Here is a 19,871-nt window from a genome sequence, read left to right on the forward strand (position 1 = left end):
CTTCCTCACACCCAACTAAAGTACTTTCCCTCCAGTCACTATCTCATCTGCCTGGGTTTTGTTTTGTTCTTTGTTTTTCTAATGCATTATGTGGAATTATTTTTATTGTTTACTTTTTCCGCTGAAAGATGAGCTTGGTGAAAGCAGAGATCCTGTCTACTTTGTTCTCTGTAACACTCCAACACCTAGCACAGTGCTCCCTGAAGCTGGTGCTCGACACACTTTTTTTTGAACTGATGAATGAGTTAGCATCTAAGGGCTTTCACTGGTACAAGCTTTCTCTTAGACCCCCTGCTAAAAAGCAGAAGCAGCTGCTAACAGCCTTGGGCAACCCAGGATGTGCCTAGGGACAACGGCCCAGGTGTCTAGCCACCCCAGGGTTCTACAGGACGGAAGGGCAGGAAGGGCACATGCCACATGGAAGCAAGGTGGGCCTGTGAGCCCAGGAGGACAGATACCAGGAAACTGCTACATATACACAAATGAATGGAAGTTATGCTCATGCTTCACATCATTCTAATTCCTATTCAACCAATCTTTATTAAGAGACTAATATATGCCATTAACACTTTCACATGCTTATCACATTTAATCCTAATACCCACCTCGAAAGAGAGGTATCATCAGTGCCATTTGAACAAATAAAAACTGAGGCTCAGAGAGATTACGTGGCTTATCCAAAGCTTCCCAGACAATAAGTGCAGAAGCGAGGATTTGAGTTCAGGCCTGTTTGATGCCAAGTCCAAAACTTTCCCACTGTATCATACTGCCTCTCAGAAAGGATGAAGGGAACCTCTGCCACACACAGCACCTGGTCCCAACCTACAGCCTCCTGTACTCCTGTCAGGTGTACCTGCAACCAGCCAGGAGGGAGGGGAGTAAAGGAGAAGGTCCCAGAGGTGACCTGTACCTGGCCCCTTCCATGAGAACAGTGCTAGAGCTCTCCTCCAGGGGTTAGAAAGAGGGAAGGGGAGGAAGCTAGAATCCAACCCTCACTGCTCCCCCTCAGTGCAGGAGCATGCTATGTTGAGAAAAAGGGCAAATGTACAAGGAGCTTCCCCTGTCCCAAAGGGAGATAGGCAGGGGCTTTCAAGTTCAAGCCAAATAAAGGAGACCCAGATAACATGCCTTCTGAGGCTCTGGAGGAGGGGGTTGGAGGAGGGGTCCTGAGCCAGGGTAATGGGAAGGGAAGGAAAGATGAACCTATCTGGGAGTGTTGTACTTCGGTTGCTAGAGACAAGTCAGTCATTCCCAGCAAACCCCATTTATGCGCCTCTCAATTTCACACCTCCCACGCTGGCCAGAAAGGAAGGCTTCCTACTGAGATGCTGCCCTGCTCAGTCTATCTTCTCAGGCTTTTTCCAGTTCTTGTGGGTTTCCAGGAAGATCTTGACCAGGGACAGGAGGATGGGCACAGCCATAGGCAGGAAGAGTGGGATGTAGATAGCAAACTTCTGGTCATCGGGGAAATAGAGGAGGTGGAGGAGTGAGGGGTCAAAAAAGGCACGCTCAGAGGATGTCACAGCTTCCTGACTGGAGACAAAGGCAGATGCCAGGTGCCCAGAGGCCAACTCCTCCGCTGCCTTCTGGACTGCAGCTACAGCTCTGTACACCTAAGAAGGGGAGGGGACAAGGGTTACCAGTAAGTCCTAGGCACTGGTGGGGAAGGTGCTGGGCCTTACTGTGCCTTCCATCTACCAGGGAGGTTGCCTGGAGTTCACCCAGGATATCCAGAGGTAAGTCTAAAAGGGCTATGTTCCTGTACTGGCCAGCTCTCAAATAAATAAATAAAGGGCTATGGTTTATTTTCTTAGGGTCAGCTTCAAACCTCACACTCATCTGAACTCCTGCGGGGAGCTGGCACTGCCGTGTAGAAGCATGAGGCACTTAAGGGTTTGTGCCCACACAAACCCTGGCCCTCAATTGGCTATCTGGTCTCACCACACCCTGGCCCTCACTGGCCACTCCAATCCCAGACCACAGAATCCATCCCCTGCCTACTTACCTCAGATGCCACATTATCCTTGATGACAATGTTGCTAATCTTGCCCAGAAGCTGGGCCAGGGAGGTTAGGGTGGTGGTGGCTGTGGCCAGGTTCTCCACTGACCGAGCCCAGAGCAGCCGGTCTAGCTCCCAGGTCATTAGCCCTTCACCATTAGGCCCAGAAAGCAGGCATTTTGGAGGCAGCTGGGGCTGAGCAATCCCAAAGAGCAGTCTGTAAGAAAAGTGAAGGAAGATCAAGGTGGCTGAGGCCAGAAGGTGGGAAACGATGGCTAAGATTCCTAGAATATCTGCCCTAAGTCAGTGATTTTCAGTCTTACACAGAACCATAGGGGTTGTAGGGAAGTGCCTCAGGGTGTTGGGGTGGGGGGACAACAACACCCAACAATCCAGAACCTCAAACCCCGCTTCAACCAGAGTGTTTCCGTTTTTACCTGTTTCTATATTGGACTTCCAAGATCTCATCTGAAAAAAGGTTCCATGGTTAAAATATTTCTGATAACACCAACTGAGTTTAATGCCCTCACTCTATCTTTGGACAAATAGGACTAACGGGACTTAGAGTTAAGGGACGATTCAGGACCACCTTTGACAAGGCACATAAGCAGTGCTTCTCTAAGCCTGTACCCATGACAGACAATGCTAATCAATCAGAAGAAGACTTTCCTGATGAGCCCAGACACAGCCTGAGAATCCTCAGCATACGGCTTGAGGCAGCTACTCTCGATTGATCAGGGAGCACAAGAATTAACAGTTATTTTCTTAAGCACCCCTAAGCACACCCAAGGACCTGACATTCAGGAGTCTATTTATTTTTCTTAAAACATGTTTTGTCAGCTACTAGTCCTCAGAAGGATGAAGCGATACTTAGAAACCTTTCTTGGTTTCCCCTGGGATCTAGGCACAGCCAAGGTATCCCTGCCTGGTGAGTTTTCATTCTGCTCTGAACTTCCCTCTACAGCCAAGGAAACTGTGGCCAGACTCTTGGTGGCCACGTGGATTACGTAGGACCTTACCGCAACTGGGCCAGGAACACCTCCATCACTTGCACCATGTCCACCTCGACTCTCACTGGCAGCTCCGAGACATTATAGGCTTTGGGGTCAACATTGTATACCTGAAAGGGAGAGTGAAGTTGCCACACACCAAGACTGTGCACAGATCTGCCCTAGGCACTCTGGAGGCCATGAGAGAAAAGGAAGATGTATTCTCTGCTCTTTAGAAGCTATAAACCTGATGGTACAGCTAATATTTTTTTTTTTTGAGTACCCATTATGAGGAGCTTTAAATAAATTATCTCAACTACTCCCTTGAAAGTCCTGTAAAATAGATTTTTTAATCCCATCTTAGAGTCCCCCGCCATGAGAAACTTCCAGTATAACAGAGAAGACAAGGCTCCCAACCTTGCAAAACTCCCATAAATAGGTCCAAGATCTAAGACGGACATAGAACAGTCCTAAGTGCATGTAAACTGACAAGTGCAAAGAGGTCCTGGTGTAGAAAACATTAACAGAAATAAGAAACAAAGGGGCTGGCAGAGGAGGGGCATGAACGCACAGCACTCTCACCACCCTGCTCCTGCCCTGCCACAGGCTGGGCCGTGGAGAACACCAGAAGAAAAATAGAAGGAACAGTTTCGGGGAACATCTGCCTGTCCCTGAAGCTTGGGCTCTAGGGCCTGCATAGTATGACTATTACCATAATGCCACCCCAGCGGGGACTGTGGAAGGCGTTGGTGGCCACTGGAGCCCCATCCTTGTCCTGAATGTGCAGGGGGGTGTGGGCAAGCTCAGGCACATAGAGTAGAAAGTTGAGTACAGGGTATAGGGAGGCAGTGCTGGATCCTGTGGTATAAAGAGAAGGGGAGTCAGAATACCTGAAAATGTCGGACCTAGATCTTAGCTCCAGGTCAGCCTCTAATTTGCTGCACACTCACTCTGGGACTTGGTTCCCCCAACCAATAATCACTAGGATATCCTCCAGCATGGGTTTCCATGGTAAAGGACCTCTGAATGTTCTTATGAGGTGTTCCACACAGATGGAGCACAGTCCTTAGCCCCCAAATGCCCCTAGAATCTCCCTCCCTCTAATAGGCCCCCCTTGACTAAGACAGCTCTCTTGGCCACTGCTACATTGCACTCTTATTACTATAGCTAGTTGTATGCACAAGTATAAATCTGACCTCAGTTATCCTTCAACGGCTAGCCATTCCTATCAGGTTAAAGTTCAAACTCCTTAACATGGTCCTTTATGATCTGGAGCCTGCCTGCCTCACCAGCCTCACCTCTGGTTACTTACTGCTCTGGTTACTCAGCTATGCTAAACTATCTGAGCTTCCTGAATGTCTATGCTCTTTTACTGTTCTACATCTAAGCTCATAGTTCCCTTTGCCTGAACTGCCCTTCTATCTCTGTACTCAGCACTGCCACAAAGCAGTCCCTCAACTAATGGTTGCTGAATGAATGAATGAATGAATAAACACTGGAGGAATTTCTAAGGCCTCACCTGCCATCCCTCTAATAACCCTTGGTCCACACTGACCTACCTCTGATGCCTGAGATTCCACAATTAAAGATATACTCACTTTGGTTTGCCTCTATTATAGTTCTTGGTCACACCTACTCTTCCTAGGTCCCACCCCAAAAATAAAAAACTATAATCCTAGTTTCAAGGTCCTTCAACCTCAATCAGTAGAACTGTCAATTCAAATTCTGCCTTCATGTACTTTTGCTGTTGACTTTCCCACACATGTGACCGTATCTTTCCTAGATGGCTTTCAGGGAGGGAGACCCAGCCTAGCCATTCATTTGTAAAAAGTGATGTTTAATAAATGCTTTTGGATATGATGGGTGTGAAGATGGAGATGTCAACAGAACTTCATGAAAAAGGAGTGTAAACTCCTCAGGCCCCTCAGACCAACCCAACCTGGGAATCACTATATACAACCCGCCTCCAACCCCATACTCAGTCTTCAGGGTCCCTCCCTGGCCTGGCAGAAAGACCCTCATCCTCAGGAGCTCACCCAGCCGGGACTCCACTGGGTTGATGACGTGGGGAAGGCTGTGCATGGCCAAGTAGTAGCTGGAGGAAGCTGGGTCAAAGCGGGGGTTTACCCCCAATGCTGCATAATAAAGGATCTGTGGAGCAAAGAGGGAGGAGTTTATTTTGTTTATTGATTTATATTGTACTTTTTCCCAAAAGATTTGAGGTGCCTTAAAAAGATACAATGAGGACAAGGCAAAATATGAGACAAAATCAGGGCTGACAGAAAATAGGTGTAAAGAAAAAAAAAATAACCAAGCCAAGGGTAAAGTTAATACACTAAATACATGCCTTAAAACCACATATTTTACAAATAATCTCGGGGGGAGGGAAGAAGACACAACAATTACAATTCCTTGAAGTTGATACGACAAGCGAACAGAAAGGACATTGTTGGGAGGGAGGGGGGAGAGGGAGGAGGGAGGGAGGTTTCGGTGATGGGCCACAATAATCAACCACATTGTATACTGACAAAATAAAATTAAATTAAAAAAAAAAAAAAAACAATTTTACCAGGTTTACTAACAGCCTAGACAAAGAGGGAAACAAAGAACAGCATAATTCAGTGTCTACAAGATCAAATCAAGCCAGTTATTCAGAAGCAATACTCCCACTGCTAAAACCTGATAAAAATTTCTCCCATGTTTTCCTATAAGGACATAGTGTAACACAGAAAGCTACATTCTTCACATCTTTATTATTTCTACATTAACATGTTTCAGGAAGACTTTTTTTTTCTTTAATAAGTTCCTTAAGGATGGCTGATGGCCATTAGCATCTAGCCACAATGGTGAACACAGTTCCAGAGGAAGTCATAAGGAAGTTGGTTTGTTAACAAGCATTAACAGAATTCCCTGAACTGGACACCAAGTGGGGAAAGTAAAGACACCAGAATGTGTCCTCAAGGGACAGATGGACATACAGACACACATACACACCTTAGTACCTGCCATATGACACAAGGGTACATATACACACACAGGAAATTCCTAGCAAATCAGCCAGCTCTAAAAATAGGGGGAGAACAGACTGTACTATAAACACTATGTACAGACTTTGAAAAGGATTCCTCAACTCTTTCCCAGTCTCACCTGAGAGTCCACAGAGAAGTTGCCAGCAGCACTGAGGGCATTCAGGAAGGGCTGCACATAACGCTGAACAGCCCCCTCAATGTCCCAGTGGACGTCATGGGACTTGGGGTCTGGGTTGAGTAAACTGAAGGTGATCTCATAGCCTATAGAAACAGAAGTCAAGGAAGTCAGATGCTCCCATCAAGGAAGAGCAGCAGCCTGTACCCCTGGCTCAGTTGAACTTGTTTCTCCTCCAGAATGGGGCTCTTGCCATTATGGAATCAAAGGAAGAATAAATCTGGGATGAGGAACACGAAGTTCTTTAAGAAAAAGTTGAGACCGGAGAAGAAAGGAATGAGGAGTTTGCATGCAGATCCCCCACCTGCCTCACCTAATTCATTTCTTCTCCCTTCCTATGGCAAAGCCCAGTACCCTACCCAAGCTGGACTTGAGAGGCCGCCTCTTATCAGAGCTCCACTTGTCCTCTGGAAGGTGGTCAGCCAGAGCAGCAGCAAGCACATCCTTAGTCAAAGACATGGCCTGGGCTACTTGGATTAGGCGGTGGCCAACGATGTTAAAGGCCTCCCGGTGCATTATCCCCCGCACAATTGCTGTCCTCTTGGGCCCAATGTAGCTCATCATGTCCTGTGGGGAGTAAGCAAGGAACAGAATCCCATGGCTCAGGGAAGAAAGCAGAAAAGCGCTCTGGCTCCTTTGATACTCTGGTCTTTTGCCACTGACCAACAGGCTTGTACCTCTCTTTAGATTCATAGTGAGCTATTAACTCAGCATTTCTTTCTTTTTTTTTTTTTTTTAAAGATGACCAGTAAAGGGATCTTAATCCTTGACTTGGTGTTGTCAGCACCACGCTCTCCCAAGTGAGCTAACCAGCCATCCCTATATGGGATTCGAACCCAGGGCCTTGGTGTTATCAGCACCACACTCTCCCGAGTGAGCCACAGGCTGGCCCTAACTCAGCATTTCTAAGCTACGAGTTTCTACAAGTGTTTTCATTCGCTTTCATTCCCTTCTCTTTCTTAGTAGACATAGATCCAGGCAGCATCTAAATATTCAGGAGCTAGTAAAATGATGAACTGGAAACTAAGAGATGGCATGCTGAGCAAGAAAAGCGGAATAAACAAACAACTGGGAAATGTGATATAAGAAAATGGCACATGCAAAGAGGCAAGTACAAGAATGTTCACAATGGGCCGGCCCGTGGCTCACTTGGGAGAGTGCGGTGCTGATAATAACAAGGCCACGGGTTCGGATCCCTATATAGGGATGGCCAGTTAGCTCACTTGGAGAGCATGGTGCTGACAACACCAAGTCAAGGGTTAAAATCCCCTTATCGGTCATCTTTTAAAAAAAAAAAAAGAATGTTCACGACAGCATCATTTCTAATAGTAAAAAACTGGTAACAATCCAAATGTCCATCAGCAACAGAATAAAATATAAGTACACATATTATCATGGATGATTCTCTCAAACACAAAAGGAACATGTACTGTATTATATCATGAATATAAACTCAAAAATATGTAAAATTAAATATACTGTTTAGAGCTACAACATATGTGATCAACCTCTAAAGAAAAGCAAGAAAATGATACATACAAAATATGGTCACCTTGGGCTGAAAGGGAGTGGGGTATAACCATGGAGATGCACGAGGCTCCAACTAGATCACTATCCTGTAGTTTGCAAGCTGAGGGTTGGTAAGTGGATGTTCATTAAAATTTTCTTTCATCTTTATGTAAGAATTAAATATGTCATTATAAATTTCAAAAGAGAATGGTACACGGTATAGCTCCCACCTAGCCTTTTGCTCATAACAGGAAAACGTCAATGTTTCACTTGTAATCCCATCAGAACCCACTCAAACCAGCTACTTTTTTTTAATCATACTGATTCTTTTTCCACTTTAAATGGTCATTGGAGTGCCGGCCTGTGGCTCACTCGGGAGAGTGTGGTGCTGATAACACCAAGGCCATGGGTTCGGGTCCTATATAGGGATGGCCGGTTAGCCCACTAGCTGAGCGTGGTGCTGACAACACCAAGCCAAGGGTTAGGATCCCATTACCGGTCATCTTTAAAAAAAAAAAAAAAAAGGTCATTGGCACTTTAACCATATACAAGTCTTAGATTTAGAAAGACCCAAAGTCAATGAATAAATCCCCAGTGGCATTCTTTTTAAAAAAGATTTGCTGTTTTCAACAGTGGACAGAAGGAATGGGCAGCAATGCTCTAAGAAGGAGGTGAACTGGGAGAACAGGAGCTGAAGGGATAAGGCAAGGCTGCGCCAATCTGCTTACCCTACCTGGGGAAGAAGTGAGGAGTGTTCAGAAATCACGTACACAGTCAGGGAGCCCTCCGCTTGCTCCTGGGGCTCAGCTAACATGGCTTCTGCCTCTAACAAGAGAAGGTGATACATCAGGAGTAAAAACACCATCCCACCTCCCCAAGGCCTCCACAAAGTACCTGAGCCACCCCTCCACTCACACTCAGTTGACACTGTGGCCAGGCTCGGGTAAGCCAATCGACCTCTCTGGCCCTCAGTGGTCTACGCTGGGTCTGCGCCCCAAGGTACCGCATTCCCAGCTTTCCCAGAGAGGTTTTGGAGGTAAGAGGTTTTCTTGTTAAAGAAAAAAAGAGGCCTTCTTGTTAAAATGGTGTGATCACCCCTTCCTGTACCTTGCACGCTGCCCAATGATAGGGCCTCCTCCTCATGGTCCAAAGCCTTCCGATAGGCCTTCTGGAAACGGCATTTGATTTTCATTTTGTCTGGGAGGGAAAGGAAGCAGCATGATAGAAAGAGTAAGCATCAGACCTCTGCCCACCTTCCCAGCCCTAACACTGCCCAACATCTGAGAACAGCAAGATGGTTATTTACAGAGACAGACCACCCAGCCAACTCCAGTGATTTCTCCATGGATGATATCAAACACACAACACTCCACTTCTCCACTGCCCTAAATCTTGTCTCACACACTGGTCCTTCAGCCTGAAGTATCTTCCCACTTGGAAATCTATTTCAATATTAAATACATTAGTAGGTAAAAGGAGGAAAACCATATGGTCATTCCAATTGCTGCCCCAAAATAATTAAATTCAATAAACATTCCTGATAAAACACAAAACACACACTTAATGACAAAGCACTAAATGCCATTCCATTAAAGTTAGTAATAAACCAAGGATGCCTGCTATCTCCTCTATTATTCTCATTTTTACTCAGCATTATTCTTTCTGAAGTTCCTGACTAATGTATTAAGTGAAGAAAGAGAAATAAAACATAAATACTTGAAAGAGGGGCCGGCCCGTGGCTCACTCGGGAGAGTGTGGTGCTGACAACACCAAGGCCCCGGGTTCGGATCCCATATAGGGATGGCGGGTTGGCTCACTGGGTGAGCGTGGTGCTGACAACACCAAGTCAAGGGTTAAGATCCCCTTACCGGTCATCTTTTAAAAAAAATAAAAATAAAAATAAATAAATAAATACTTGAAAGAAAGAGACAAAATGGCCACTTTTGAAGTAGTATAATTATTTTCCAAGAAAATCAAAGAGAACCAACTGAAAAACTATTAGAACTAGTAACAGTTCAGAAAGAAGACTAGAAACAAGAACATGCAAGAATCAATAGCAGCAAAAAACCAGCAATATCCAATTGGAAAAGTAATCATTTTTTAAAATCACAATCACAATAACAATAAAAGCATAAAAATACCCAGGAATAAATGTATAAAACTATAAGAAAACTCAAGGACTTTACTGAAAAACATATAAGAAGATTTGAATAAAATGGAAAATGCATACAAGGCTCCTAAAGGGAAAGACTAAATATTGTAAGGATGTCTATTTTCTCCAAGTTAATTTATATATATAAGGCAGTCCCAAAGGGATTTTTTTTTTTTTTTTGCCCCCTGATGAATACCAGGTCGTGTATGCAGGAGAAATGATAGCATTGAAAAAATTACCATTTTGCAACTGCAAATGAAATTTGAGATTCCAGCATCAAATGCTAAAACCATCAGGTGAAAAGTTGATAGGGAACTCTGAAATACAGAGGCTGACAATATCTGAACTCACTAAATAATCTTTGCATCACCCAAAGTGAAACAACCAGCCATTACATGCTTCATGATATAACACCATAGGAAGTACATCACACCACCTCTAAAGTATTCTTGCCTAAAAAATTGAACCTGGCTTTAATCAAACCTTTAGATCTAACTACCAGTTTATAAGAAATATGGATACTAGAGGAATAAGTTAAATGAAACTACGAGGAAGTGATTTGCCAAATCCCAAATGTGAGATGTTCTATAAAACAAATGACGTGGTCAAAGAGAAAGTAGGGCAAAAAAAGAGACCTGGTTCTAGGCCGGCTGGCTAGCTCTCTTGGTTAGAGCACCACCTTCTAACACCAAGGTCAAATTGGATCTCCATGCTGGCTAGCTGCCAAAAAAACTTTAAAGAAATGACATCGTCTCTCCAATAAATCAATAGTACAGAAAGAAGTATAGCGGTGGGGTGGGGGGAGCTGACATATAATAAAAGAGACTTAACCAAATACAATATATTGTTGATTAGAATAAACCAGATGTAAAAGAATACCTTTGAGATAACTGGGGAAGTCTAAACATAGACTGAGAATTAGGTGATATTAAGAAATTATGGCTAACTTTGTTCAAGTGTGATAATGGTAGCATGTTTGAAAAACAAGCAAAGAAAAACCTTCAATGGCTTCCCTTCTCATCCAGAATAAAAGCCATAGTTCTCACAATGGCCAACCAGGCCCTACATGATCCAGCCCCTTTCTACTGTTCTTGTTCTATTTCACTTCCTCTTTCTCTTTCCCTCATGCACTCCAGTCCAGCCACAATTAGATTCTCACTGTACCTGAAAGGTACCATACCTACTCCTACCTCAGGACTTTAAACTTGCTTTTCCCTCTGCCAACATGCTCTTCCCCCAGACATCTGCACAGTTTATTCCCTCAGTTCTTTTAGGTCTTTACTTGAATGTTCTCTTTTCAGTGAGGCCTTCCTTGGCCACCCTATCTAAAACTGCAATCACCTTCCATTCCCCAAGAAAGCCTTCCTATCCCCTGTCCTGCTCTATGTTTTTTCTATCACCATCTAATGTGCATTTTATTTATCTTTTTTATTGTCTGTCCTCTTCTTTGTTTTGTTCTCTGCTGTACCTCTAGCAACTAGAACAATATCTGACGTAGGTAATAAATATTTGTTGAAGGAATGAACAAGTCTATTACAATTACTATTTAACAGATGAGGAAACCAAGGTTTAGAGAAGTTAACAACCTCACCCAAATTCACACAAATAAGTGGCAGAACAAGGCTTGAATGCAGCTCTCGGATACCAAATTCCATACTCTTGGTCACTCCACTGAACCACCTCAACAGCATGCCTGAATTATTGAATACTGTGTCACCAAATATGAAGTCCATGATAAACTGAAAACAATCAAATTGCAAACTAACATGTAAGGTATCTCCAATTTTTGTTTAGAAGAACAAGTATGTGCGTATATGCTTAACCATATAAAATATGATTTGAAAAAAAAAAATGTCTTGACCAAGTTTAAAGAGCTAGAAAGTAAATGGCACACAGGCACTTCATGGTCTGGACTCAGCCTACATCTCCATCTACTCCTTGTCTTTCACTTCACACTCATAGGTCCCCCAACATGTTGATTCACCCCTCCATGCTTTTTACATAGGAGGAGTATAGTTTGTTGGTTAAAAGCTTGAACACTGGGTTCAGTCAGGCCTATATTTAAATCCCAGCTCCACGTCTTACTAGCTGTGTGATCTTGGACAAACTAAACCCTCTAAGCCTCAGTTTCTTTATTAATAAACTGGGGACCATAATGTTAGAGTAAATGAGGCAACATGTACAAAGTGCTTCACCTAGTTTCTGGCACACAGTGAGCTACAATGAACATTAGCTAAACTTATTACTGATTCATGCTATTCCTTCTGCCTGAATTCCCTCCCTATCCTCCCCATTTAACCCAAATTCCTACACATCCTTTAAAAATCCGACTTAAAAATTACATCCTGCGAAACCTTCTCTGACTTTCTTTCCTCCCAGACAGTTAAATGTTCTTAATACAGTTCCTGTTTCTTGTATATTTCTACTGTTTTTTCTTTTACCTAAGTGTTTTTCTCCCCTACCTATGAACTTCTTGAAACCATTATCAGTTTCTTACTCACCCCCAAATTCCTTTTAACTAAGAAAAGTGCCTAACACTCAGTAAAGTGTTGAATGTTAAGCTGAATAAGGCCTATACACAAATTCAATTATTATTATTTTTAATTTTGGAAGCTGGCCGGTACAGAGATTGAACCCTGGGCCTTGGTGTTATCAGCAACATGCTCTAACCAACTGAGATAACTGGCCAGCCCACAAATCCAATTTAATTTCAAACTCTGTTCTTTCTGCTACATTTCCCATTTCCTCCCCTATACCCTTATGGGCATCAACTGCTTCTAGCACAATTATGAATAAAATTGCCGCCTTAATAACAGACACAGAATTTAAATCTAGTTTTTTTCTAACCAAACACACTGTTCATTCAGAGAGGTCTTTTTTTTTTTTTTTTTTTTTTTTTTTTTTTTTTAAAAGATGACCGGTAAGGGGATCTCAACCCTTGGCTTGGTGTTGTCAGCACCACGCTCAGCCAGTGAGCAAACCGGCCATCCGTATATGGGATCCGAACCCGTGGCCTTGGTGTTATCAGCACCGCACTCTACCGAGTGAGCCACGGGCCGGCCTCAGAGAGGTCTTTTAATAGTAAGTTTTTAACTACCTTTATGGGATACCCACGCTTCTCCTGCGGGACCTATCTCCGAACTAAGCTCAGAACCTAAAAGCAGCCCTGACTCCCCTGGAACTCACATTTCAGAGGGATCTCTCTCTCGTGTACAACAGTGAAGGGCAGCTTCTCCTGGTCGTCCAGGGGCACTGACTCCCGGGTAAACACGACAGTGACGGGCACCATGAGCCGGAGCTACGGGAAAGAGCATCAGGGCCATCAGCTGAGTCTCCACGTCGCTGGTGGGCTGTCCCCTGGCCCACCCCCATCGACGTCTCACCTGCAGGGCATTCAGCCCACTGATCTGGGAGTAAGGCAACGGGGCTCGGTAGGTCTCCGTGGTCTTCCACCACAGCGGCAGCCCCAGCACGATGGCCACCGCAGCGAAGTAGAGGGCGGCGCGCTTGCCCCGGAGCACCTCTAGGGGTACGGGGGAACCGACTGAGGCGCCGGAAACTGGCTTGGGTGCCGGCGCCACCTCCGACGCGGAGGAGCCGTGGCAACCGCTGCTCAGAGCCCTTCGGCCCGCGTTCGTAGGCATCTCCGTACGAGGGGCCCCGGCCCAAGTCTGAAGCGACCCCCGACCCCTGGCCCGCAGGACCTCCAGCACAGCACAGCCCCCACCCCTGCAATCCTCCCTAGCAACCCATGAGCCGCAGGCCCCCACCCGAAGCCCAGCGTACCTAGGTCTGTAGCAGCGGCCCCGGCGGCCGCCATGCTCGCTTCCGGTTACTCTGGCCGTCGAGGGGCGGGGTTGCGTAAACTTCCACCAATCCGAAACCCTGCAACGAGGGGGCGGGACTAGGGCAGCGATTGCAGCCAATCGTGAGCCGCACTCCAGACCCGCGGGAGGGAGAAAGTGGGCGAGGAGTGGGCGGGGTCCACGTGGAGCCGTGCTGGAGTTTGACAGGGGGTTACAAACGCGCAGAGGGGCGGTCGAGGGGCTGTGCGGTTCGGCGCTGCTGGGAGACACTTGCTTAATCCCCCGCTTCCCTGTAGAACACACTCCTAGCCTCAGGGAATGAGTGCAAACTCTGCTGTCGTTAAATACTAGCTGGGCAGCCACGGGCAGCTCCGAGGCTCAGTTTTCTCATCTGAAAAATGGAGATTATAAAATGAGGCCATTCATGTCAAGAGCCTGGGACTCGGAAAGCCCTCGAATGTCAACTATCACAATCATCGCTTACATCCATGTCACAGAGCTCCTCTTCAGGGTGCCCTCTCCTCAAGCCTGAAACACGGAGGTGGCAAGCTAGTACTTTTTTTTTTAGCGTAATTGGCTCTCCCGGTATTTTTTAATTCATTTGAATTCATTTGCAACTTGGGAAAGTAAGGATACTTCACTTAAAAAAATCTTGAAAATTCATGAGCACACACTCTGGATCTTGATCACTCGGATTCAAATCCTGGCTTCACCACCTGAGTGAGCTTGAGAAGATCTCTCTGTGCCTGTTGTCTCATATTAAAATAGGGATAATAATAGTACCTATTTTATTGAGTTGTATTAAATGAGCTAATACATGTAAAGTGATTAGAACAGGGCCTGGCAGGAACACACACAGAAAGCACTATGTAAGTGTTAGCTATTTTTGTTATTATTAGGTCGGGCTATACCTGATGGAGCACTGGCGGCCTCCCCGGTTCACACAGAACACACCCAGCTTGTTCTCTCATCTTTTTATCTGCTCAGGTAGACCCAGGTTCTCACACCCCAGCCCATTGGTCAAGTTCAGCATAAGGCCTCGCCAGGTCTGCCTTTGCCCAGACCTTCATATGGCCCTCCATCAACCCTACCCCGTATGCCTTTTACCCCACATGAGAGTCAGCCAAAGCCCTTGGCAACTTCCTAGATACCCTGCTCAGCCCTCAGAACCTTGGGGGTCTTCCTTGTTGGCCAGGAGCTCAGGTGTTCCTCCGGTTGGCTCCCCCTAGTGGAATGTGTCAGGCCCCAGCAGGATCCAACACAGCTGGAGATGTGAGACTCTGACTCACTCTCATCCCAGCTTGTCCTGAGGCCTCCCTGCTTTGGTCCTTGCATGAAATCTGCCTCCAGGAGTTGCTCGATTCTTGCTTCACTCCTTCCTGTAGCTGAAGCCTAGTGCCTTTGATGTTGCAGTCCCTGGAAGACTTGCAGACCTCCTCACCGCCCCCCTTCAACCTTGGACATCAACAAGCAAGAGTCTGAGCTGGCAGTGGTGACTAGATGTGCCCTTCCTCTATAAACTTGAAGCCCAGTAAAACGCAAATCCCATCCTCTGCACCTCCAGAATCAGAGGGCCCAGAGATAGAATCAGCAGAGATCAGAAACCATGAGGAGGGAATTTGATGTATAAAACAGACAGACAAAGTAGCATGTTTTGCTACCATTTATTTGCTATGTGGTATGTACTCAAGACATGAGTCAGGGCAGGTGTACTACCTTCTGATCCCAGGAGAGAGGGCAGGCAAAAAGGAGAGTCCGAGGAGAAGCTACCCCATCATGGGGAAATTGGGGAGGCTGGAAGATGCATCGGGGAGATCCAGGCATCCTGCTCTGACTTCTAACAAATTCTCCTGCCCTCAGTCATGGGGAGCTCTCTATCTTCCCATCCTATGGTCCCAGGTGCAGCAATAGGGGGTTTGCAGGGAGAGAAGGAGAGAAAAGGAAGACAATTTGGTGCTGGATGAAGGCATCTCTGTTCTGCATGGCTATTTGGCCCTGGCCATGACTACAGGCAAAAGTGGGTACAGGTGGCTGGGCCAAGGGCTGTAGTGTGGAGTGGGTACTCAGTAGGCATGGTTGGCAATGTAGAGGGACTGTGCTGCTGCTCCACCATCTTCTCCACTGCCTTCATACTTGCCCTGGGCTGCAAGCCCATTCACCTACAAAAGAGGGGGTGGGGTGAGCAGGTTGAGACAGCTCACAGGTGCCAAACCCTGCCCAGACTGTAGCCTCTGGGTGCTGCCCCCTGCCCAGCTACACACACACCTCATGCACATCACCACCCCTAGCTCCCGACCTCAGCTCGCTTGATGAACTCCTCAGTGGCAGCCCCAGCATTGTCCTGTTGCCCTCGCCAGGCATTGAGTGCAGAGGCTTGTAGGGCACGCCCGTAGGAAAAGGTGAGGGCCCAGGGCCGTGGAAGGGGGCAACGGTTGATGGCATTGAGGTTAAGTGATGCCTCCTCTTCACTCTGACCCCCAGACAGGAATGTCACTCCTGGGGTGGAGGAGAGAAGACAAACTGACTAGTCACTCCCTACCTTTCCAGGGTAAGGGACCCTTAAAGGCCACAGAAAGAACCTGTGGATGGACCTTAGGGATAGGAGCAGGTTGGGGAACAGGGTAGTACCTGGGACAGCTGGGGGCACAGTGCGGCGCAGGGCAGTGACAGTTGCCATGGCAATCTCCTCTGGGCTATACTTGAAGGGACAGGCATGACCAGGGGTCACCATGTTGGGCTTGAGCAGGGTTCCCTCCAGGTACACATGATGGTCATTCAGGGCCTTGTACACAGCAGCCAGGACCTGGGGATCAAAGGAGGTTTGCGAAGGGTTTGGGCCCCCACTGCTCACTGTTCTATGCTCCCTGCCTGGGGATGGGGACAGACTGCGAGGGTTCAGTACAGGCTCAGACTCACAGGCCTGTTAGTGAGCAAGTGAAAGAGCACTAGGGGAAAGTGCGCCTGGATCTAAGTCAGGGATTATGGGGAACTGGCATGCCTGCCAAGCCATCCCTGCAGTATGTCTATGCCCAGGTATGGACTCACTTTCTCTGTAACATACTGGCAACGCTTGAGGTCATGGTCTCCATCAGGCAAGATCTCGGGTTCCACAATAGGCACAATGCCATTCTGCAGGCAAGAGCAGAGTAGCTTAGGAGAGACAATAGGTGGGATGGGAGAAAGCCCTGTAACCCACTCCCCACTAGGCACAGGGCACCCACCTGACCACCCACCCCACCAACACACCCACCTGCTGACAGATGCTGGCATAGCGGGCCAGCACATTGGCATTCTCCAGAATGGCAAGTGCTGAGGGCGTGCGGTCACCAATTTTCAGCACACAACGCCACTTGGCAAAGTCGGCACCATCCTTCTTGTACTGAGCACAGCGTTCCGAGAGCCCATCCAGGCCTGTAATCATAGTGCCAACCTCATCACCCTGCCCCTCTTGCCAGCATCAACCACCTAACACCTCGGTAGTCCTGAAGCCCACCCATCCTGTACCTTGAGTAGTAGTTTCTCCATCAGTCCCAGCTAGAGGAACTACACCCTTGTCAACCTGTAGGGGAAACACATGCAGAGGGCTGAACCCAGGTAGGATTCCCCTTGCTACTCCTACACACACCTATTTCCATGTCCAGCCCCCAAGTCGGGCCAGGGGCTGCACCTTGATGCCCACGACAATGCCCTTATCCTGGATGGTACGGACAAAGGGGACACCGTTATCATCCTTTTGGTAGAGTGTCTCATGGAAGAAGATGACACCTCCGATGCACTTCTTCACACGGTCATCGGCACTGAACAGGACCTGGCGGTACAGCCGGCGGTTCTCCTCTGTGTTCTCCACGCCGATTTGGCTCAGCCGCTTGGCCATGCTGCCTGGAGACAAACAAAGAGGGGCAGAAAGGACGTCCCTAGGGCCCCCTGGCCACCTCTACCCCACCTGGCCACAGGCCGCCACCTACCTACAGACTCATCTGCAGCCAGAATGCCTTTGCCTGGGGCCACAATCCGGAGGGCAATGTCAGACAACTCCTTCTTCTGCTCAGCAGAAAGGGCTGGGTACGAGTGGGGCATGGCGACAGCTCTCTGGAATGGAGACAAGATATAAGAGCTGGACCCCAACCACTACCTCCTCTGTTTCTCTCCTAGCCAGATGGGCCAATAGCCTCCCCCGCCAAACATGGGGCTGGGAACAGGGCAACAGTTCTTGGCACAGGTCCTGAGCATCAAAGTGGCACCAATCCCTCTGACAGCTAGCAGGCTTAGGTCCCCAGTTCCCACATCTCCTTTTGTCCCTGGTGGGCACCCTTCCCAGCCCCAGGGAAAGATGCAGGGTGGGGGTGGGGAGTTACGTAGCCCTGAAGCTACAGTCTTTTGATGAATCTGCTGCCCAGTGGAGGATGCCAACTCTTCTTTCACTGAATTTGGCCCCTTCTTGAGGAGACATAAGCCCTGGCCTTTCCAATTTCCCTTTTCTCTTCCTCAACAGGGTCCCTAGGGAAAATGCTCTTATTTCCAAGGTTTCAGAATGAGGTGAAAGTACTTATTACCACCCTTCCCCGCCCTTCTATAAGAAAAGGTTGGGGGCCGAGCCCATGGCGCACTTGGTAGAGTGCTGCGCTGGCAGCGCGGCGACGCTCCCACCGCGGGTTCGGATCCTATATAGGACTGACCGGTGCACTCACTGGCTGAGTGCCGGTCACGAAAAAACGACAAAAAAAAAAAAAAAAAAGAAAAGGTTGGGAGGAGGGGGGACAGGTAAGGAGTAGTAGTGACACAAATAACAGTCAGAGGCTTCCGTTACATATTCTTTTCTGTACTCCAAACCTGACTGCCTGTGCCTATTGCCTACTCCCCACTCAGTGCCAGAGGTTGGCCCCAGTGGGCTGCAAAGTGTGGCAGGGAAGAGGGCCAGTAGGTCAGCTAAGTTAGTATGTAAAGACTGGGGGGAAGGGACACCACCAGTGCCCAGGAGCACTTCATCTGTGTGGAGAGAGGGATGGAAACTAGGTAGCACTTCGATTCCCCACAACCTAGACACCCAGAGGGGAGATGGGGCCAGAGGATCAAGGTTGAAAGGAGTGAAGGCAAGAGAACTGGAGAGAGAACCTAGCCTGTGGGGAGAGGGAGCAGGCTGAGATTAAAATGATCTGGGTGGGAGAGGCTGACCCCAAGGAAAAATCTAGGAGCCAGAGGAAGTTTTGGCATTGAAAAAGCTGAGGTCCTGGTGGGAGAGCTAAGAGGAAGGGGTGGAGTGGGAGAGGCTGAGCCATGAGGTTCCCAGTGGACAGAAAGGAGGGAGGATGCTAGGAGAGCCGAACAGGCACATCCAGGGGCCCCAGAAAGCAGGGCAAGGACGGCGGGGTAAGAGCCAACGAGAGGAAGCGGAGATGCCGAGCAGCGTCCGCCTCGGCCAGGGCCTTACCTGTGCGCAGCCAGTTAGCAGCAGCAACCACAGGCACAGCTCGGGTTCTGCTTGGGATCAGCTGCGGCGTCAACACTGGCTCAGGTAAATGAGGCTGCGGATGCCGCAGCGCTACGTGACTCCTCCGGAAGGCGGGGCCGGCACCTCCCCGCCCTCGCCACGCCCCTCCCCGGGACTGGTGCCCGGCAAAGCCACGCCCTCAGAGGCGGAGCGGCGAGGTGGAGTGACTCTCCTGCCAGGACCTCGGAGGCTGTTATGTACTGCTCGCCTCCCACTTCGTGGAGCTCTGCCACCAGGGCCCTAGAGGCAAGAAGTGGCCTTGCTTTCGTTTCTGCCACAATCGCCTTTACCATGTGGTGGGCACTTGCTGGATGCTGGGGTTTAAGCCTGGTCTGGTGAAAAGGAGTCACGTAAACAGTCACAACAGGTGTGGTAGGTGGGGCAGAGGCACCAAGGTGTCCAAGTTCAGGACGAGGAGTAATGAACTGAGCTTCTCTGTCCTCGCCCTCATATTTACCAGGGCCTACCCCCACGGTAGATGGGGGAAGTAAGAGAATGAAGCCTTTTCTGTTGCTCCCAGGCCGTGAGCCAGAGAACAAGCAGTCCCGGACCCAGAGTATTTGGGGAAGCAAAGGAAGGGAGGAAGGGCAGACAGCCTTGGCTCTGGATGCAGTAGGAAGTGGAGAGGGGTGTGTGGAGGGTGCGGAGGCAGGAGGGCCAAGCCGCCTATTCCCTGACCTTATCCACCCCCTTTTGCCCAAAATATAAGATTCAGTGAGGGCTG

General features: G+C 48.0%; 2 protein-coding genes across 2 annotated transcripts; both read right to left on the reverse strand.

Annotated features, from left to right (window-relative positions):
• Positions 1–510: 510 nt before the first annotated feature.
• PIGS (phosphatidylinositol glycan anchor biosynthesis class S) lies at positions 511–13,695 on the reverse strand. Its single transcript, XM_063111283.1, has 12 exons — positions 13,640–13,695; positions 13,237–13,376; positions 13,040–13,151; positions 8,809–8,898; positions 8,435–8,526; positions 6,552–6,759; positions 6,136–6,278; positions 5,025–5,139; positions 3,701–3,846; positions 3,019–3,119; positions 2,006–2,216; positions 511–1,613 (listed from the first exon to the last, which is right to left on the reverse strand). The coding sequence occupies exons 1-12, from the start codon at positions 13,671–13,673 to the stop codon at positions 1,338–1,340; spliced, it is 1,668 nt and encodes a 555-aa protein (XP_062967353.1). The 5' UTR covers positions 13,674–13,695; the 3' UTR covers positions 511–1,337.
• Positions 13,696–15,342: 1,647 nt separating this feature from the next.
• Positions 15,343–19,163, reverse strand: ALDOC (aldolase, fructose-bisphosphate C). Its single transcript, XM_063111767.1, has 9 exons — positions 19,088–19,163; positions 17,625–17,748; positions 17,327–17,538; positions 17,164–17,218; positions 16,910–17,070; positions 16,705–16,788; positions 16,288–16,462; positions 15,956–16,155; positions 15,343–15,818 (listed from the first exon to the last, which is right to left on the reverse strand). The coding sequence occupies exons 2-9, from the start codon at positions 17,734–17,736 to the stop codon at positions 15,723–15,725; spliced, it is 1,095 nt and encodes a 364-aa protein (XP_062967837.1). The 5' UTR covers positions 17,737–17,748; positions 19,088–19,163; the 3' UTR covers positions 15,343–15,722.
• Positions 19,164–19,871: the final 708 nt, after the last annotated feature.

The sequence above is a fragment of the Cynocephalus volans genome, chromosome 10, assembly GCF_027409185.1.
Source record: "Cynocephalus volans isolate mCynVol1 chromosome 10, mCynVol1.pri, whole genome shotgun sequence".
Lineage (NCBI taxonomy): Eukaryota > Metazoa > Chordata > Mammalia > Dermoptera > Cynocephalidae > Cynocephalus > Cynocephalus volans.